The 22,519-nt window shown below is 38.8% G+C and overlaps 1 protein-coding gene and 1 long non-coding RNA gene across 4 annotated transcripts in view; one reads left to right on the top strand and one right to left on the bottom strand.

The window, feature by feature from the left end:
* The window catches only part of crim1 (cysteine rich transmembrane BMP regulator 1 (chordin-like)), a 334,519-nt gene that overhangs the window by 291,254 nt on the left and 20,746 nt on the right, over nucleotides 1-22,519 (top strand). For both annotated transcript variants that reach the window (XM_083543623.1, XM_083543624.1), the window contains 5 exons: nucleotides 1,695-1,937; nucleotides 3,268-3,388; nucleotides 3,778-3,899; nucleotides 16,961-17,143; nucleotides 19,165-19,362. In XM_083543623.1, the coding sequence (XP_083399749.1) occupies nucleotides 1,695-1,937; nucleotides 3,268-3,388; nucleotides 3,778-3,899; nucleotides 16,961-17,143; nucleotides 19,165-19,362 (867 nt within the window). The remainder of the gene's footprint in view (nucleotides 1-1,694; nucleotides 1,938-3,267; nucleotides 3,389-3,777; nucleotides 3,900-16,960; nucleotides 17,144-19,164; nucleotides 19,363-22,519) is intronic.
* Nucleotides 5,697-22,422, bottom strand: LOC310727401. Of its 2 annotated transcripts, XR_014534016.1 has the most exons (3): nucleotides 22,008-22,422; nucleotides 8,410-8,476; nucleotides 5,697-6,309 (listed from the first exon to the last, which is right to left on the bottom strand). It is a non-coding gene; the product is annotated as an uncharacterized lncRNA (long non-coding RNA). The 2 variants fall into 2 exon arrangements; XR_014534015.1 differs by having other exon boundaries at nucleotides 5,697-8,476.

Raw genomic sequence — 22,519 nt, 5'->3', positions numbered from 1 at the left:
TTCCACCTAGGGGCAATTCTGCATTGTCAGTCATCCTACCTACATTTTCTGAACACATTTACATAGGGAAGAACATGCACAGACTGTTATATTAGCTCAGGATCGAAGCAGGAGCCCTGTAACCGTGAGGTGGAAACGCAACACACTGCATCATCACGCTACCCATGGACCTACAGTTTGTTACTATTTTTATTGCCAAATGACTCAATCGGGTTTGCCATTTCAAAAACACAAACTTTTATTTCTACTGGTTTGTACAGCACAGCAATCTGAGTCATGTGTGATCCCATTCCCACTGCGTACTGAAAACCTCGAAAGTTCTGTTTGCTCAGGTGCATCCACTTGAAACCAAGTTTCAAGTACTTAACATTTACTTTTAACAAGGAAGATGGCAATTATTTCATTAAAAAGCTTCTCTGACTTATCTACCATTATACAATAAAAATGATACTGAGATATATTGAGGGGTCAAGATCTGGATAGCTCTGAATTAGTAACCACACCATATCGCACTGTACATCTGCTTGCCTGGATAGTGAGCAGCTAGTGTTTCTACTGTATCAGCCATCAGATCAGTCAAATTCTCACACTTGATGTGTTTTGGATTATACGAACTTGCTAGTCTCCACATGCTATTTTGTCAGGATGCTTCTGTTCACCTGGTCTATGTTGTAATGTTGTCTTATATGAATCTTCTACTAAGTTTGCTTGAGAGAACTGGTATTGAGCCTTAGGAATGTAGTTATTGCATTCCAGTACTCAAAGAGTTCTACATACCAATATTATTACCTTGGTTCAGAGCAATGCACTCACTTGTCATTTCAGGTTTTTTGAGTTCATTTATTGTAATAGTAGGACCTTGATATTTCAGTGTTTAGACCTTTATGTTCTTTTTTTTTTTACTAGACCGCTCTTTTGCTTGTATTGGCTAGTGTAATTCCCTGTGTTTTCAGTTCAAAGTCCTTGCAGATTCAGAAAAATGCATTGTATTTTTTTTTTACTTCTTGAACATTTACACATTTTTACACTTGTGCTCAAAATGGCAATAGTCTTGACAACAAAAAATTATTGTTTGATCACAATATCAATTCTGGATTCATTTATGAACTTATCAGGCTGTTAATGATGTAGCCATATGATGACTAATTGCTATTTTGTACACTTAGACGTCAGGTTTTTGTTTCATTATTTGAAATCAAACATTTTAATCATTCTAATGATCTCATATTTGCATATTTGGCAATATAAATGAAATTTGCCTGTTTGTAGCTTTTCTCCAAGGGGATAACTTCAGCAAAATAGAATACATAAATGGTGGCACATTCGGTCGGTTAAAATTTATGCAAATTTTCTGAACAATTATTTTTTATTTGAGACATTTAACATTTGCTATTTTGACCCAGGCCCCTTTTTTTGCCCAGGAAAATACAGTATCATTAGGCATCATATAGAGTGGCAAGTGGGGAGGCAATTTTATGGCTCCTCCACTTTTTTGGTATTTGTTTTCTTCACATAATCATAACTGCATGTCCATCTGCATGTCCACCAAATGACTAAATGTAAATATGAATGCCCACAAATTACCAACGCAAGTATAAGCCGAGGTCAGCGGTCTCAATGTTGTTTTTAAATTGGGATTAAATCATCCGTGTCAGGCTGACTCAAATTACACTCTCTCTCTGTCGGTTTTACAGAGGAGAGGCCGGACTGCTCTAAAGCCAGGTGTGAGGTCCAGTTCTCGCCCCGTTGTCCTGAAGACTCAGTACTGATTGAAGGTTATGCTCCACCTGGAGAATGCTGCCCTCTGCCCAGTCGCTGTGTGTGCAGTCCTGCTGGGTGTCTGAGGAAAGTCTGCCAACCTGGTTACCTCAACATCCTCGTATCGAAAAGCTCTGGCAAACCTGGAGAGTGCTGCGACCTGTATGAGTGCAAACCAGGTAAGAATGTAAAACGTAGAAAAATACACATGGTTTAGACTGTTCTTTCAGGGTGATCGTAGTAATAACCTGTGCATATACATCTGCATATATTAATATTTGTAGTGTTAGTTAGAGACACTATATGGACAAAGGTTTGTAGACATCTGACCATAAGATTGGTATATGGTTTTGAACATCCCATTTCACATTTAGTCTCTATTTGCTGTTATAATAACCTCCACTCTTTTGGAAAGAAGACCGATCTTAAAGATGTGCTTGTGGAGATTTGTGCTTATTCAGCCATTAGATGTCTACTAAGATATTGATGTAGGATGGTGAGACCTTGCGTGCAGCAATTGATCCCAAAGGTGTTTAGTAGGGTTGAGGTCAGTTTTATGGCAGGCCACTCAAGATCTTTCACTCTAACCCAAGGAATCCATATTTTTAAGAAACTGGCTTTGTGCACTGTGGCTGAAACAGGTTTGGATTTCCAAGTTCAATCGATGGGAAAATGTAGATGAGAGTTTGGGGAAGAACTACATCTGGCTGGAAAAGTATCAGGTGTCTCAACACTTTTGCCTAGGTAGTATAGTTAAGTGCATTATTAGTGCATGCTATGAGAAACAAAAAAGATTATGATTATTGATGCCATCTGGCAAAGTTTGCTAATATAACATTTTGTGCTTGTGATATAGAGTTAGTCGCTGGTCATTGTTTGGACTGAGCTCTGGAGTGACATCACAAGGAAAAGATAATATTGTGGCCAAAGCATCTGTTGACACAGTCAAGTGACTAAATAGTAAAGGATATATGTAACGTACATGTATATGCACAGAATATGAAGTACATTTTCTGACAGATTTCCACTAAATACGACACAAATCACAAGCGCATTATGTTTGAATATGGACACTTTTGTTTTGCGAAAGGAGTAGGGATTTGTTGTTGCTTGTATTTTTCTGCTTGTTAAACCCACTTGTGTGAGTAGGCTACTGATTTGTCCACCCCTGATGTAAAACATGAAGGAAAGTGTATCAACCCGAATACATGCACATAAAACAGTTGGCCCCTGTTTGTTTTCTTGTCAGCGCCTGTTGGCAGCTGCAGTAAACAAAGTGACAGGCGCTAGAATTGTTTCCTTTTGTGCGTGCGTGCATGTGTGTTCCTGTGTGTGTGTAAGATGTTTGTTTTGCTTTCTGCACTTAGCCTTGTGCCTTTGTGTATTCTGGTTTAAACTGCAGTGAGCTGCATTGAGTGTGAAATCAAAGGCAAATTGTTTGCAATCCTGCCTAAGGATTTGACAATTTTCTGTTAAGGCGTTTAGTGATTATGGGTTGTGTGTGGGCAGTTTTCAGTGTGGACTGCAGCACCGTTGAATGTCCTCCTGTACAGCCCATGCAGTGTTTAGCAGACAGCTACGAAACACAGGTCAGGCTCACAGCAGACGGATGTTGCACACTACCTACGAGGTGAGACACACACACACACACACACACACACACACACACACACACACACACACACACACACACACACACACACTGTATTACTCTTACACCTTTTACTCTTCAGCACAGCTCTCATAGGCAGAACTACTATCCTGTACTTCACTAAACATTTCTCTCCATTATGCTTGGCTGTGCTGTAACAATGTGTTTGCCTTGAGTTCTTATTTACTCAGGCTTGCCTGTTGCTTGTTGAAATGACAAAAAAATTACTTATAATGGCAATACAGACTGAATTGTTTCCTGAATTGTTATTGGCATGCTTGTTTTTTTTTATTTATTTTTTTTAAATATTTTTTATACATTTTCCTGTTTTGTCATTTTCCTCTGTCTTGCTTTCTTGTCAATCTCAGGTGTGAGTGTTTGCCTGGTGTCTGCACCTTCCCACAATGCTCAGCAGGCACGCTGCCCCACTTAATCTCCCGTGGTGACGGAACACCGGGACGGTGCTGTGATGTGTATGAGTGTGTCAATGGTAGGTCTTGTTTGCTCAGCGCGTGTATGTGTGTGTGTACGTGAAGTAGAGGTTCACAGGTGGAGTGTGCGCATAGAATCTTACCGATCTTGGAGAAGCGGCCAAGAGCAGTGTCTGTTGACGAAGTTGCAGTGAGAGGACAGAGTGTGCGATGTGTGCATGCAAACATACTAATGTTGTCCTCTTGTAACAAGATCCTTAAGCAGTAAAAACACATGGCAAACAGCAAGCTCCTGTAGACAGCTCAGAAAAGCCCACTGTATATTTGTATAAAGAAAACAAATAGCCAGTGAGTTGCATTGAGTTCACTAACATGTTGTCTTTGAGTGGGAAGACAGTGTGTTCATTGTCGGGAGGTGATGAGCTGAACATATATATCAGGTTCAGAAAACACTCTAGTCTTTTTGCAGTCAAACTCTGGAAATGATGCAGTTAGGTTTTGTTGGTACAATTATGTGGCGAGTGGAATGGAAAAAGACAGGCAGGGGCATGACCTTGCTTCTTCAATTGCTAGCCCAACTAACCTCAAATCACTCCCAATTTCCGAGAGGTCCGTTACGCCTGTACAATATGCGGAGTCAAAATATATCATAGCTACCTTATGACAGCCTTGCAGGAAATTCGACCCAATTCCATAAGGAAATATAACTGTGGCCATTTGTTTTGCCATCAAAACATATATTTTCCCAGGTAGACTGAGAAAAACTCTTCACCTGCACTGCAAAAAATTTACATCATTCAGTGAAACTCTTGAATAAGGGCAAAGAAAATGTGAGATTTAAAATTTCTCATTCTTTTGGCAGATCATATTTCTTCCTCGAAGAAATTGAAAATGGCTAGAAATAGGTTTAATATCATATATTTAGTTTATTGTAATATGATAAAAGGAAGTAATATAAGTAATATATCTTTACTAAAGATATTGTCAATTGCTAAAATGTCTGGTTAAAATCTCCCCTGAAAAAAATGAAAAGGGAGAAAAGCCCAATAAAAGACTGTTTTTCCAGTTCCGCTGAAAACTTCCTACCTACCTCTACGTTTTCTAACTATTACAAATATTGAAATAAGTTTGTCAGCATCATCTACATCAGTCTCAAATTTTTACACATTGTCTCTTTCTCAATTAATCTCATTCACAATACCATCAGTGTTGAAAGAGCTGCTGATTAATTAAGTCAGTTCAGTCGACTACATTTCTTGTCATTAATATCTTCTTATTGAGTAATTTGTGTAAGCACTCTGGTGCTGGTGCAACAGCATAAGACATTTTGATAGCTACTATCTGAGTGCATGTCATCTAATTGTCAGCAAAACTACATTTTGGTCTTTTTTTTTTACACATACTTTTGCAGACCAATCCATAAAATCAGATCTAAAAATAATGACTACAGTTTTAGTTGTTGACTACAGACATTTTACATACATTTTAACACATAATGTTTTTGACCCAAAACCCTATTTCAATAGACCAGTGGTATTCAGACAAGCTCACAGTTATAAAATAAATGATCAAAATAGATTGGTTGCATTCAGATTCAGAACCCATTGACATGATCAGACTCTGGGTTTGTTCCCTGGTCATGCACTACCATCAAGTTGCAGCAGGTTTCTTCCGTTCTTGCTTGATCTTGAAGTGTTCAATTCAGTTTTGCCTTCAGCAAATTACTTTATATGCATTATTCATTATTTCATTTAAACTACAATATACAAGTAAAATCCTATAGCAGTGACTGTCTGAATATTTATGGATCTGTGTGTGTGTGTGTGTGTATAAAGGACAAAGCTGCGTTTGCAGAATTTAGAGGTGCCATCTTTAATGAAGCTGCATACGGTGAGAGGGAAAGATGAATATAGGAGAAGAGCACCTTCCTGAGACAGTGGCAGGCAGCACGAAGAGGCTGGAACAAATTAGAACTGAAGTAACACGAGATATTCAGTGCGTCTGATTGCACACAGGCATCAATATAGGAAGAAACAGGAAAGAGGCATGTTTTAAAATGATTGCACCCCCCCTGGTAAGTGTTTATTTGTTTCCTGTTTATCCTACACTAAAGCCTGAGGCACATGCTGCACATGAGAGAGCATTTAATAAGTACCCCCAGTGCATTTGATGCATGGAGGATAAGATAAGATTTGAACACACAATACATACATTAACAGACAGGGACGCCCAAAAATGTAACACAGCAAGCGCAAACATCTGTGCTATGATGAAGATCCAGGGCGTGTGTCATCATAGGGATGTGCTGTGAAGTAGCCCAGTGTCTGGCGGCTGATTAGAGAACAAAGAGGAAGGGCTCAAGATCAGCTCGAGGGAGCATCGAAGCCCCGGAAACAGGAACACTTTGATTGAACATCTGGCCACTGGTGGCTACGTTCGGGCACCGATCCTGTATTAATATCATTCAGCCTACAAGGGGGAAAGAGAGAGCGAGTGAGTGCACTAAAGAGGAAGGATGAACTCATCTCTATGGGTGTAAACCAGTACGATCAATAATTATCAGCTGTCCTGCTTACATCATCAGTCGTGTGCTGCAATCTCTGGCATTCCACTTTCCCCTCTCAAGATACTGTTAATGCGTCAGCACATGAAAAATCAGTTTAAAAAAGCACTAAAGAGCTTCGCATGACACACCCAGCCATGAGCCCACGCTCAACTGCAAGATGTTACACAAACACTATAGCTAATAAGAGAAATGGCCAAATGTGAGTATGACTATGATAAATGGCTTTACAGTGCATTGAGAAGGATCTCAACTCTCATAAGATTCCAGTGCAGTTTGTTTTCTTCTGTTTCTTCATCAGCGTCGCTGAACCTAGTGTTTTGTTCAGGTTTTAAGCCAATAATTACCACATTCTCACCCAGACAATACAGCTATTTGCATTTTCAAAAAACACCAAAAAACTGCATTTGAAAATTACACATCCTGATTCAGCTCTGTGCTAATGTTAGATTTAGTTTAGCAAATATCACAGAGCTCTTTACTCAGCCAGTTAATATAAAGTTCGTGCAATTAACCAGTACTAGATACTAGTATTATATTGGAAAATGAAATCTAGTAGCTAGGTTGTTGGCAAGCTAAATAATATTATCAAATATGTTTTATTATTTTACATTTTTCTTATTTTATTAGAAATTTAGATAACCTTATAGCCAATGTGCTAACATTTGCTAGCTAACTGTGTAACACTTCTACTCGGGCAGAAAACATTGCGCTATTATAAAGTGTGATTTAAAAACAAACAAACTGTAGCTTAGCATACTAACCATCACCATTACAGTAATGACTGGATTTTATTACTGTATTTTCTTGGTTTCACCCTGGAGCAGATAACCTTTGCCTTTTCATCTCTCAGTTCATTTTTAACTAGACAAAATTATCAAAGAGGACATTTCCAAATAATAATTTAACTTTGCTAATTAATAGATTTATTTTTTTTTTATATGAAATTCCTGTTCATTGCTGTTTATACTGCAGAGACATGAAAGAAACAAGGTCAAGTCCTCTATCTTTTATTTACCACAGCTCTAACACAGGATATAAAGAGTATGGCCAAGAATTTTAAGGAAAGCCACCAATCCACCATGATTGACTTGAATATTACTTTTTATTACTTTATAAAGAATATATGATCAACCATTGCAGCTAGGATTTCTTCTGAGTACAATTTTAAGGTTATTTTCAAGGGTCTTTCATTTTCATTTTGGTCATGTAGGTTGGTTTCCTACAATGCCGTTGCACTACCTATTGATTGTGGTGCTTCATTTCATTCCATGAAAGTGACCAAAGCAGAATATCTTTAGATCCTCCTCTGTATATTATGCTCCAACAGATCTGGTTCTTAAGCTTTATTGTTTATGCTTACTCTGCCTTTAACATCATACTTGTTATCTCAAAGATCCCTAACCAGCCGTACTTTTTTGCCATATTTCATTACAAATAGATTGTATAAGTGCATTCAAATGTGTGACTCGAAATTTCAGTATTTTCTGTCTTCCCTACTTGTATGCTGGAGCTCTCATTAAAGTGACATGACTGAACATCACTAGAAAATGGTGTGTGAGAGAAGAAGCCATTTGTTCTTTTGTTTTTGGGAGCAAAAACAAAATCTGACTATTATCCCTGTTGGACATTTGTGTGTCAACAATCATGTCCCTTTTGTGAGTCTACAATCATGTCACGGTGAAAATCACTGCGATAAAATTCTCCCCCATTCTGATGGTCGATGTGAGCATTTCCTGAAGCTTCTGGCCCGTATCTACATCATTTCATGCACCGCACTACTGCAACACAATTGGCTGATTAGATAACTGCATGAACGAGGAGGTGTACAGGTGTTCGAAAAAAGTGCTTAAAGTGCTCTATGAGAGAATACTGCTGTAAAACCAAAAAAGATCTTTCATTTGAATGTCCATTCCTAATTATAAAAAGAAGCACAAGGGTTAATAAACTGTGTATCTCTGTGTTGTGATGGGGTGATGAGGTTTAAAATGAACCCTTGTTTTTACCTTCCGTCGTCAGGAAGGACGTGCAGGCCCCGAGCGCTCCACCTGGTGTCTGGATCAGCTGTGCCATCTGCAAACAAACCGGCGGCTAGATTACTCTGTCGACTGCAGATGTTTGCTATAGACGGAGTGCAGTTTTGTGCGTTCTGGTACAAGAGGATGTGTGTTTGGGGCAGTGAGAGAGAAAACATTCTCAGACAATTTTTATGCAGACAATGATGTCACCTAGCTGGAGATAGATAAGGAGCTGATTAGCTTGTGTGTGTGTGTGTGTGTGTGTGTGTGTGTGTGTGTGTGTGTGTGTGTGTGTTGTATCCACACGAATAGGAATCAGTGTTGTCCCCACTAGGAAAGGTTTTTTTTTTTAAGACTTTTTATTTAACATTTTGACAGCATTAAATAGGTTTTAATAAAAGCTGTGCTCTTTTTTTTTTTTTACTGTAATGGCATACCTTTTCTGATTTAGGATTAGGTATAGTAAATTCTACATATATCAGTTACATATAAACAGAACATTACAAACCACACGTATAATCCTTTGTGACAAAGACAAACTGGTGCGTATGTGTGTGCCCTGAACACCCACATGAACACTCAAATGCCAAGCCGTTTTTTTTCGTTATGTGTTTCTGCTGCCTCGTAATTATGCCTTTTATACAAGCCTCTACCTGATGTAAATAAGTGGTGCACAGGTCTACACCAGGACTGATTGCTATCTCTACTCTGATCTCACATCATTTTTGTTTAATATTAGAGTTTTTTGCTTTCCGTTTGTTTGCTCATCGAAATCACCATGTTCCACTGTTGTAATTTTTCACCCTTTTCATCCACTTATCTTTGAATCACTCCATTTTAGAGAAAGGGAGATAATGTAATTTACAGGTGAATACACAAACATAGGTCCATCTGTACTGCTGAATTGGAATCTCTCTCTGTTCCACTTTGATTTCGATGCGTCATTAATGATATTTAGGACTCTAATTACCTTTCTGTGCTGATACATACACACCCCCACCCCCCTGCACCAGCACAACCAAACACAGTCATTACACTAGTTTTCGCTCAGAGAAAAGGTGTCATTGTCAAGAGGATGATTGGCGGTTTATGTAAGCCACTTGAAACACTATGGGCAAAAGATACACTATAGAGACCTCAAAAGTTCATATTTTATTCCGCATCCATAACACAGAATTTTCCTTTCCTTTTGAGGGGAGAGTGTTCTCATAGGCTTAAAGGACCCCCTGACTTGCTGGCTTTTAAGCAGTAAGTGCTGAGATTAGCCCTTTGAATGCCTGTTGTTCTGTCACATTCAAGTGACGTGTGGAAATTCAAGAACAAGGAAACCTCTTTCAGAGGATGGACACAGATTAAGTTCCACACAATGCTGTGAAGTGCTGGGTTTAAGCAACCGTCCAGGCGTTAAAGAGATTATCAGCCTTAAACCGAATGGACTGCTCTTGGATTGTGTGCATGGCATGTTTTATTAGCACTGTAAACAGATCGTGTTGTGTTTAGTTTGTAGTGTTATAGTTAGTTGTGTATCTTCACCTATCCGCCTACTCTTTTTTGTTTTATTTAGTTTTTTAGAGAATGTCAAAGCAAGTGCACATCAAATGGAGGTGAAGAGCAATATTAAGGTCCTTCTAGCTTACAAGTCACACAGGGGGCTAACATTACAGCTATTGTATAAATCCTACCGAGATTGACAGCTACATAAAGTGATTCTCCACTCTTTCAAATCTCCCCGGTTGCAAAATCACCTTTTTTCTTTACTTCAACAAAGCTAACCCTGATTAGTATCTGATAATAAGGCCAAAATAAGACCTAAAACATTTACACAAGGCATTTTCGTAAAATCTGTCTGATTTGCAGGAGGTACATGATTTACATGGTCATAGTTGTCCTGGGCCTGCCAAGGCGAAGCACACCTGCAGTTCTGTGTGTCTTATCACATTATTTAGTCTGTCTCGCAGCAGCTGCAGCCAAAACAAGAGAGGCTCCAGCATAGGGGAGGGAAGCAGGCGGTTGGGAGGCAGTGTCTGATGGCTGTTTGCTGCCCAAAACACAGAGGAGGATAGAAAAACACAGGGCTTCTGCAAAAATCGCTGGCTATTAGAGCCCAAAATACCAGTCACTTTAAGCTTTGTTCAGTCATCATACATCTACAGCAAAATTTTGACCTAGTGTTAAAAAATGATATGAGGACACTCTGACATGTGTAAGGAAGTAAACTTGCACCTTAAAAAGGCTTGCATTACATGTTCATTGTTTAAATCCAATTTCAAGTCATGACCCTTAACTCCAATTTAGTTATGTTGAATTCACTCTACATGGTGTGTTTACATGAACTTAAGCAACATTTCTGAGTACATTATGGGTAATGTTATGTAAATCTGCTCCCTCGTATAGGTCAGTGGCTTCTGGGTCACAAGCAGTGTTATTTTTGAACGTGTGCTTTGTGGCTGGGTGGCTAAGGTTTTAAGGTGCTTCTAATCTCCGGCTAGAGAATTTCACAGGCTGCTTCCTCACATAGCCCTGTGAACCAACAACAATGAGACAGGCTTCCTTTTGCCTCAGATACTTTCTGTCTGTAGATAAGCTCTGTCTGTGTGTGGGTGGCTATGTCTGTTTCACCATATGAGTGACTTTGCAAAAGTACACGATTAACCAGTAACATAATTGAATTGCCTCACCTTACATAAAAACCTCATTTGTAAATTATGAAGAACTGCTGATCATATAGCTAAAGAAAAAGGTTTGTGGCACTCAAACTATAGACAACCTTTTAATTGACAGTGAAGCAGATTTTTCTTTAGAAGAATTTAAAGAATGTTTAAACACAAGCTTTGTACTATAAGATTACTTTAACATGCTGCAGCAGCAGATAAGGCTTCTAGAGCACCTGTATAATCAGTAAAGATGCGCATCAGCTATTAAATGATAGTCAGACTACAAAGCAAGGTGTATTTCAACTAGAACCCCCTCACCATTACACTACTATAATGGTTTCTCTACACTGAACTAAAGTCACATTGCTGAAGGAGACCACATTTTCAGATCTCTTGCCTTGGCATTCATTAGTTGATCAACAGTCGCCAGATGCTGCACCTGCAAAATTGGTGCAAAATTAATTACTATAGTGCTTATAAAAGGTGAATTTGAGTTGAATTTAATAATGCCAGACCCACTTTATAGACAAAACTGTGTTTTAGTTTGGACACCTGCCCTTGGCAACTGTAGTCCACCAGTTATGTGATTATAATTGAGCCCCTTGGAGACGTCGCACTGCACAGCATCCATCACAACAACACTGGGTTGGCCTTTTGCAGGTGTTGATTGGACATGGACTGGGCTTCTGCTAATACACAAGTTGTTCAGTTTTCACAAACCTGCTCTATCTGCTCGAAGCTGTCTCGTCATTACAGCAGACTTTGCATAATTCGTGATATGCCATCATATCTCTGGAATGTTAGGGTCAGTTTATTTTGAAAAGCACCAACCATGTTAGCAAGCCTGTTTGTGATGTCCTTGACAAAAAAATAAATCTGACAGTTCTTTCCCTGTGTTAACTAAAGATTGTTCATGGGTATGATTGTAAAAAGCATAAATACTTTGATTACATGTTCTTATCCCGTGTTTTCAGCTATCATTGCTTATATATAAAATATTGTAAATAGTCTATATGTAAAAAATATAATTTAAAGCACACGCATTATTTCTTATATAAACAATTTATTTTTCTAATAAAGCCCGAATTGTATGTTTTTTTGAAAATGCTTTATCCTTTGGCCCTTTTCTAAAGTCTCTTTGTAGTTGTATAATTATTGACTATAAACCATAAGTTAATTTAAAAACCTGCTTTGGTCTCTTGGTGGAAATGGACCACTGCAGGACCCTCACTCACTAGATTTTATTTGGATGACAGATTATTTTCAACTCCTTAGTGACAGAAACATGTTGTGTGTGTGTGTGTGTGTGTGTGTGTGTGTGTGTGGTTTGAAGCAATGCAAACCAGCCAAAAAAAACCCAAAACTTTTTGACAGATTTACTGTAACATTAGAAAAATTATTATCAAAATTCCTGCACTAACTGTATCATTTTGTTTGCACCAATTCACACTCAGATAATTAGGACCACCTTTACACCTATTCTTTCATGCAATTATCTACTCATACAATACAGTGGCTGTGCGTTGCAGATGCAGATGCAATCCACCACATGTAATGTTTACTTCATCAGAATATGGCAAAAATGTGAATGCATTTGTTTGGATTGTTGGTGCCAGATAGACTGGTTTGAATATTTATAAAACTGCTGATCTCCTAGGATTTTCACACACAACAGTTTTTAGAGAGTCAAAATTGTGTAAAAATTAAAACATACCATTTGTGGCTGGAAATGCCTGGTTGAAGAAAGATCTGAGCAGAATCGCCTGGTTGGTTCAAGCTGACAGAAACGCTTTAGTAACCAGTAACCACTCTGCACAACACATCAAACTTTGAGACAATGGGCTACAAAAGCAACAAGTTCCACTTCTGTCAGCGAAGAACAGAAAGCTTTAGGTTGCTCTACAGGTTTATCAAACCTGAACAGTTTCTCAGTTTGTGACTGAAACAAATGTAGCCTGAGCTAAAGAATCTCCATTTCTGTTGGAGCCACACAGATTGTAGGGTCAGAATTTGGCACCAACAGCATGAATCCATAGACCCAACCTGCCTTGTGTCAACAGTCTAGGCTGGAGGAGGTGGTGTAATGGTGTGGGCAATTTTTTCCTAGCACACTTTGAGGCCCAGCCTATTTTCGTATTGTTTGCAGACCATATGCATCTCTTGATTGTCACAATTTATCCATTTTAACGGCTACATCCAGCATGATAATTTCACCATGCCACAAAACAACTTTTGTTTTCTCAAATTAGTTTAATGAACAATCAGTTTAAAGTTCTTCGGTGTCCCTCCAGTCACAGGATCTGAATCCAATAGAACCCCTTTGGTATGTGGTGCAAAAAGAAATAAAAGTGCATCTTAAATAATCTACAGGAGTGTTCTGCAATTATTTCAACATGGACCAAAATTTGAAAGGGATTTTCAAAAAAAATTAAAAGTTGGAATCCATGCTATGAAGAATTAAGGGGTATTTTGAGAGGAAATTGAAGCCTCACTCAATATTAGTATAGTGTTCCTAATAAAGTGTCTATGTTTTTTCTACAAATGACAGAATTTCTCTTTAAATAATTAGGAATTTATTCGGAGATGCATTTCAGCTCAGGGCTTAATGTTTATTTAGATATAAAACTGCTAAAAAACAATTTCACACAGCATGTGAAAATACCACTTAAATACATTCCCTGGGTTGTAAAGGTGGTGAAGTGGTCAAGTGGTCTTGACTCTCTGCGAATATATATCTTTTTTTTTTTTAATAACTAAAAACTTTAGTAGAGTGTATTAATATTTGTTTTCTTGAAACAAAGCACCACCTATACTGTAAGATAATTTATGTTTAAGGCAGAGACTGAAAAGTATAACGCAGTTTGTTCTGTAATATTTTTTCATGTTCACATAGCTGCTTTGTATAAAGAATAGATAAAAAAAAAGCAGTCTGCAATTTGAACACATGTAGCATAATTGTTTACCAAGATGGTCATCTATGTGGTGGAAAAAAAAGGCAGAAACCAGGCACAGCTCTGAGCTTTTTATTTATTTTTTTTATGAGCAACTGTTAATGTTACGTCTTTAAGAAACAGGAATGCAGCTTGAGAAATGCTGAGGCCTGAGCTTCCCCATGTCTAATGGATAGGTCACATCAAGTGATAAAGCAGATGGGAGATACTATTTGTTCTCTAAGAAACCTCTGCTCGCTAAACATGGAACCTCTGAGTTGTGTTACAAATGTGCGTTTTCAATGACGTCTTCTTGGTTACTTTTAATGCCTGATAGAAGTCTTTGTGCTGCATGGTAGAGTCTCGTTTATGAATATCTGCACAAGTGAGCTTAGAAGTCACATGGTGAACATCTGGATGCTTTGGGATAGCTGCACTTGCACTGCACAGGCTCTTCCTACCTGACCTGAACTTTTATTACAAACTAGCCATGCAGCAGTAAAACCCATTAGAAGCTCTCCACCTTATCGATCATTAAATGACGTGCTGAGAACTATTGTTTGTTTTACAAAAAAAATCACAGGTATAAAGTATTCCAGATGTTGGTATTGTGCATCAGTATTATATCCCTGACTGATCTGCTGCTTCTCTATACATATTAATTCATCATGAATAGATCTGTTGGTGTGACAAACCTCTGGAGTGAAGTACATGACAGATTTTAACACATGGCAGTCACAGTCTGCCTGTTACATAAGAGCTGTTTGGCTAATAATAGCACTGTTAGCACTTTTTTTTGCCTAATTTATGCCCAGTTGTCATTTTGACAAAAAAAAAAAAGGCTGAGAGAGAAAGACAAGAGCAATGCAGTGAAAGAGACAAAGCCTTGATCATTAATTGTAGCAGATTGTATTGTAATTGTAGCAGGCTCTACCTTAATGTTTGGTGCCTGGCTGGTGTGAAAACAGTGCAGTCTCACAGGTTCGTTGTGTAATTCATTAAACTCTTTCTAATTGGCAAACAACTTTTTGGATTCTAAGATAGACAACATTTAGGTTGAAACCATTTCAACGCTTATACTCATGTTGAATTGAGAAAAGTTTTCTTGTCATTTGTAGGTTTCTAATAATACTACTCACACTGAACTTGTTTGAAGTGTGAAATGTGCTGAATGCACAGAGCCCCAGATTTGAACTGAATTTTAGGATCCCTGATGTGCAGGATGTTCTTTTTTTTTTTTTCCATTTCTTTTTTCAAGTACAGCTTTAGCATCACTCATCGTCAGCCAGGGGAGGCGAGGGAAACGAGCTGACAAACATTATTTTAAAGCATTTTGTTTACTCACATTATTTCAGTTCCACCAGTGGTATTTAATCTAAACCAGATGCTGCTGGTACTACATAATGACACAGATTTACTTTGGAGGCACATGCTGGAGAAAGTAATGGCTTAATTTCCGAAGCATGTTTGTGCACCTCTCGAATATAGTACAAACGGCAGACATCGTAGCACGTCGGCTGAGAGGTGAGTTTTGCACCTAGTGTCGCCATGGTGACCAGCACACCGATCGTGTTGAAAAGCCGTCGGAGACATACGTATGATAGAGAGGTTCTCCACTTAGCCCTTCTCTCTCTGAACAGGAGGCACGCAGCCACGCGGGGACATAAACCACGCAGCCGAAATAGATGAAAGGAATCGATTTACTAATTCTGTGCCAAAAAAAAATTCTGTCTGCAATTTCTATACACAGTCCCTGTTAAAAGGGCCCCTGAAGGTGGCAGAGACAGTGGGCGGTGCATCACTGTGTTACAGCAGAATGTAGTAGGATATCATTATAGGCATCATTTTTGAAGACGCAACTGGCTCTTTTGCTGTATAAACAACAATTTAATGCAGTTGTAAAAAATAAATGCTTCCATTGTTAAATTTTTATTCATAGATCACGTCTGCCTATCAGTTTATAATCATATTTTATATTATATTTATATTATAAAAATTTTCTGGTCAGTTTAATTACTTATTTGAATTAATGCACTGCCTTATAATAACTGTAACCATAGTAACATACGGTGAAACAGAGACTGCTATTCTTAAAATTTCCCAATGATTTTACTTGGCTAAATGCATTATTCTTATGTCATTTAACTTGCATGGTTAAAATAAAAAAGCAATTTTCATAAATGGGCCGAGGCACAGGATAAATTTGACGAACTGGAGAAGATAACGTGTAAAAAAAAAAAAAAAAAAAAAAGGCACAAAGAATTAACATCAATGGCTTAATTATTAGTAGAGAGACGCGGCCCAGATGCGTGCAATATACACAGAAATATTTCTCTCTCTCTCTCTCTCTCTCTCTCTCTCTCTCTCTCTCTCTCTCTCAATCTTTCTTTCTCTAATATTTGCTATAATATAATATTTTGTTATTATTCATCCAAATAAATGTAATCTTATCACAGTACATTATCTGTGTATGATTTAGCATTGACAGAATTCTAGATCTAAAGACCTGTATATAAAATCTTTAACAAAACATTTTCTTTATCCTTTTGAGTTAAATTTTGGATTTGTAAATATCCATGCTATCTTAAATTATTTTAGTGCTGTCAAATCATCATGGTATTAGTGGGATAATCCATAGGTACTGTAGGTGTGTGTTTAACAGTTTTATTGCATTCATCGGGTGGATCTTTGCCTCCTCATCATGCATTAGTGTAATGCATATCTCGTTGTGGGTTATCCCTTACATATACAACATGTTACTTATTGTTTAGAATTTTTTGGTATTTGAATTACTAATTATATTGTAAAACATGTAATCCCTGATGCCCCGGAAGTGTATTTTTTATAGTAGCATTTATTTTTTAAATATAGGCAGTGTTCCCTTTGTTTTTAATCTGTTTTGGAGTTGATACGCATGTGCCACGTTAAGAAGTGTGTTTTACACATGTTTTACAGAGACTAAGCCGGCCTGTGTCCTCAGTGGTGTGGAGTATCGTGATGGCGACATGTTCAGGATGGATGCCTGCCATTTTTGCCGCTGCCAGGGCGGTGTATCAGTGTGTTTCACAGCACAGTGCGGCGCCCTCCACTGCGAACGTTACTACGTACCGGAGGGAGAGTGCTGTCCCGTCTGTGAAGGTGACAACAATCACACGACGATTACAGCGCTTCAAAAATTGCTTACGCAACTACGAATGAATCTAATGATGCGATCATGTCACATTGGGACTGTTGTAATTAGGAGGTAATGAACCAACGAATTGGTAAATATGACTCAGATACTCATATTGTCAGCTTGGTGATATCGTGCATATTTTAAGCTAAAGCAATAAGACCACTGGACTGATTCTCCACACAGCGCAGTCCCAAGTCTACACAGCCATTAGGTGTACGTTGTGATCAAAGTGACCCAACCCTGCCTGTAACTACATGTTATTAGCAGCAACACAACAGCCATTTAACGGGCTCTTGAACCAGTAACTCCACAAATAACGGGTTATGTCTGTGTAGAGTTTTCAATGGATCCACATGCAATTTTAGGCTAAATGGCCACTTCCTTACTCTGAAGCAAAGAAGTGTAAACTAATTCTGATGCTTTTGTGAAAATAAATTATCATTATTCTGATTTATTAATCAATCTTCAATCGTAGAATTGAAATGAACAGCTTAGCCCTAGGGCTTTTTTTTTTTTTTTTTTTTTTTTTTTTTTTTTTTTTTTGCATCTTGTATTTAACGTCTGTTTGAAATTGATTCAAATGATGATTATTCAAGCAAGAATAATGATAATAAACACCTGAACCCCTGGAACAAGCTGGTAGAGCAATTAAATGGCAGGAATAATAATAATAATAAAAAAAAAAGACAAAATACATTAAAAATGGATTATGAGGGGAAGACCCTATCATTTGATCTTGGCACAGGGACCTGATGAAATCGTTGCATAATTTTTATTCTCCCAATTAAACAAGCATCCAGGGTTAATTAGCTCAGGGAACTGCTTGTTGTTTTTACTTTATAGACCAACCCAACAAAGTGTGCCTGGGAGCGTGTAATTTCGGATGTCTCTTGGGTAGACGTTCATCGCACTATATTGCTGCCTTGTATTAGCTCCCTACCTTTTGGCTGCTACTGTTAGAATCATCAGATTATTTTTATGTGCAGATTAGTTTTGTAATGTTTTTTTTTTTTTATCCGCTTTGTGCGTAATTAAGATTAAGCCCCCGTTACATACCACAATATTAGTCTGGGTGATTTCATTTCTATGTATATCAGGCAACATGTTGAAGCATATGGAAAGTTGGATTTCTGAACCTGTTCCGAGCAGTTTTTTTCCCTGCAAAGCTGTTGGTGGGGTGCTCTTTGCCAACACTTAGTTGCTATCGCTTTACATTAATTATAATATATAATATATTACTCTTTAAATCTAACTATGATTTTCCCACTGTGATCTTGAGCAATACATGCTAATTAATGAATGCAATGGAATAAAGTGATTGTAGGTGATTTACAGAGAATAAGTGCACAAATGATATCAAATGCAGAGTAGTATCTGTCAGAGAAGAGCATGACTTTGTTCTTGATAGCCATGACATATTATTGCCACACACACACATACACACAAACAAAATTACATGTCTGATAGAATACTGATTACAAAATACAAAAGTAAGAATACAAGAATTTGTCTTGTAAGTAAAAATACACAAAAAAAAAGAGTTTATGTTTGGTTCCTAAGTTAGTTGTGAAACAACGTTAGCACTGGAGGTGTGTAAATCACAGACACCGGTTTCTCCATGATGGTCTGGGATTTATAATATAATTTAAGAAACTTTTTGATAATCTTGAGATCCTGAGACAATATTGCTACGTTACTAACCTGCTAGTGGAAACAAAAATAATACCTTCTCTTTGGTCACACTGATATGTTCACACAAGCACTTTTTTTTACAGTGGCTTTCAAGCTTAGGTAATTGTATTTGGGCTTTTTCTTCAATCTTTAGTAAATCTGTGCCTCAATGTAATAATTTGTCAGAAAGTTGAGATGCAGTGTGAGGTTGAGAAACAAGGCTGACTCATACAAAGAGCAAGGGGCAACATCAGGGATTAAATCCTTTCTTTCTCTTCATGCGTATTTTTTTTCCCAATCTGTTTCTCGACAGATCCTATCTTTCCTGCGCTGAATTTTGCCGGCTGCTATGTGAATGGCCAGATCTTGGCTCATGGGGATCACTGGCGAGAAGACGACTGCACATTCTGTCAGTGTGTGAGCGGTGAGGCCCGTTGTGTAGCTGCTGCCTGCGGCCATAACTGCCTCCACCCGGTCACAGTGCCTGGAGAATGCTGTCCTGTGTGCGAGGGTAAGGACAAGGCGTGCGTGCACGTGTGTGTGTGTGTGTGTGTGTGTGTGTGTGTGTGTGTGTGTGTGTGTGAGATGTGTCTTTTCAGCCCTCCCTCCTTTTTCTCTTTTGTTCATTGTTCCTAATATACTTGTTTGTAGGTCACAGTGTCTGTTCCTGGAGAATTTCAAATAGCTCTGTCAAAATAGAGTTTTTTAAACTCTCCGTGTAAAGACTTAGATAAAGAAAAAAGCTATTGTTGTTATTAAAAACCTGCCCAAATCTAATCCAAAATTATCCATTTTATCTCTGTAACGACGCAACAAGATTCAGCGCTTACACCGCATGTGATTATTGCCACTGATCTGTATCAGCTACAGCACCGCAGGCCTAAAGCGGTACACGTGCACACGCCACACTGATCTTGTCTGCCTGCTAAGAGAAGGCTACAACTGCGAGCTCTGCATTGTTTTGCAGCAAATTGTGAGCTTTGATCAAGCAGATTCGTGTATAGATTTCCACCCAGACGTTTGGGATTGCTGTTTGAATCCAGGGTTTTGTTTTGGCTTGTGCTGAAGGGAAGGCTTCAGACAGGCTATATTTGCTGGCGATACAGCACCACAGACACCCACACACAAATAACAGAGAGACAGGTGACTGATGACTGACAGCTCTGTCAGATGATGGATCTCTTTTGGGATTGGCTCGAGCCACAGTCACAGAAACATTTTCTCTCAGGTCAAGCTGGAGAATCTAGAGCTGATATAAGCGAGATGCGCTGCTTGGAGGTTCACTGGCTTCTCTGCGCTGTATTCTCGGCACGGTCACAGACAGAGTTCCTCGCTGTGATTTAGGAGTGAGACTAAACTCTAATCAGCTCTTACTTAATAAAACCGTCCTCGGTTCGGATCATGCGGACATTGCAGTTTTCCTGTGCTTTTCTGGCCTTAGTCTTTTTTACAGGGGAAACACACAAACAATACAAGCAATGCAATTTTGCAAAAGAAATGCACTTGTGCAGTGCCTGGGGTTTCTCATATTGATTCTGAAGAAGCGAGAATTAGGCCTAATATTGTTTTAAAAAATAAGACATTTCAGCTGAGCGCATAAGCAAGAATAAAGACTATAATGCTTTGTGTCTGGAGGGACCTGGTGGTGTATTTAAAACGTCCGCCAACAGCTGCTGGGATCTGTCTCATTATAAGCCCTGCTCCTGCCTAAATGTCTATGGGCAGGTGTATGTAATAGGCTTCTTGTCTGTCTCTTCTTTTGTCTGCTTCTACCAATTAAAGATCCCCACCAATGTGCAGTAGACTACTGTGCAGATCAATACATTATGAAGAAACCCTGGAAATTAATATTACACTTGCGGCACACGTCAGCAACATTTTACACTTGTTCATAACCTCCCGCTATAATCAGGATGCAAAGGGTCCAATTAGAAATGCACTGCTTCACTGAGGTCTACTCTGGTTGGCAGAAAGGATGGAGGGAAGAAGAGAGGGATGAATGAAAGGAGGCAGCAGCATGGCCGCAGGCGTCCTCTTTTATGTGCGTGGGCAGCATCGATTCTCTCTCTCTCTCTCTCTCTCTCTCTCTCTCTCTCTCTTTATCTTTCCTCTTTCCTTCCCTCGCTCTCTTTCTCTGACTGTCTCCTTTCCTCTCTCTTTCCTTTTCTTGCTCTCTCTCTCTCTCTCTCTCTCTCTCTCTCTCTCTCTCTCTCTCTCTCTCTCTCTCTCTCTCTCTCTCTTTCTCTCTTCTAAACCCCTTTTCAATTAATCTTTTATGCAGCTGTCCATCCATGAAGCAATTAGAAATGTGGGACTTACTGACTGTGTAATGCACCTTCACATATACGATATGAGCACATGCACAAACGCACACACACATACACACACACACACACACACACACATATACACACACACACACACATATACACACACACACGCACACACAATACACACACACAAACACACAGATTGACAGGCAGACCGCAGAACACTTCATACATACAGTAGTAGAATTGCATAGTAATCTAGGCACCTTTCTATATCTCCCTCTCCCCAATTCCGAACTACCGCCTGGCTCAGATCAAAGAATATCACTATGCTCAGTGGAAAGTTAGACCCATCATGCTTTGCGCCCCGTAACACCGCTCGTCCGACTCCAGCCGTTTCTGTGCTGCTCAGTAATTTGATGTTTTGCCTTAACGCATCGTGTATTTGGGTAGGGCTCGGCGCTAAAGACAGCTCTTTAAATAATGATAACCCTCCCCATATTTAAAGACCATATTCCCCTCTGCAGGCACAGATCCGTGCACTCACATACAGTAAGTCTATCTTATATAAGGTAGGTTCTGTTGATTTTGCAGGGCGTACATGAATGTTACCTATGCACCGAATGAGCAATGCTTTTCTGTGGCCTTTTGACCTTTTGCTACAATTATTTTGTACATAGTTACACAGACAGAGGGAGAGCCATTTATCGTTTAATCCCAGAGAAGAGGAGGTCGGAAGCAGGCTGTGTTTTGCTCTAAGCCCCCTGTGCATGTAGGCCTACCATTCCTGAGCCCATTATAGCATGAGACAAGTGAGGAATAAAGCCATGGTGAAGCGATATCCCCCTCTTCCACCCAGACAGATGTCTTTTAAAAATAGCCGTACCTGTTGGCAAGGACTAGAGAACTCTTTGTCCATTCCGTTTACTCATTTCCATAAGGTATGTGTGTGAGACTACGCCATGGGAGGAGGTGGTGAGACCGCCACAGGCTTTTAGCAACTCTGTCTATTAGATGGTGAGAGAGGACAAGAAGGGAAATGATAGGCTGGTCAAAATTACATCCACAAAGGCACTTAAAAATCTCTGTAAAGGTGTGTTTGGTCTGCTTTTTTTCCTCAAGTTTCCTTTCGACTTGAGTATAAATAACTACAATATACACAGCTTGAAATTTTGTCTTTTCACAGTTAACTCACTATTTGCTGTAATGATTTCAATAAATTCACTTTCATTTACGATTAATTGTTTGGTTGGATTGCTAAACAAAAAACCCTCCAAAAAGAGAGTAATTAATTTTTTTGTGTAAACTGGACGAATATACACCGGATCAACATCTACATCTAATATAAGGTGATCAGCGGGAAAATATTTCACCGGCGTTTTAAGCCCTGATTTGTTC

This window comes from Silurus aristotelis, assembly GCF_946808225.1.
Source record: "Silurus aristotelis genome assembly, chromosome: 6".
NCBI classification, from domain to species: domain Eukaryota; kingdom Metazoa; phylum Chordata; class Actinopteri; order Siluriformes; family Siluridae; genus Silurus; species Silurus aristotelis.
Note: the sequence above shows the minus strand (reverse complement) of the source record. Positions and strands in the feature narration are given on the sequence as shown.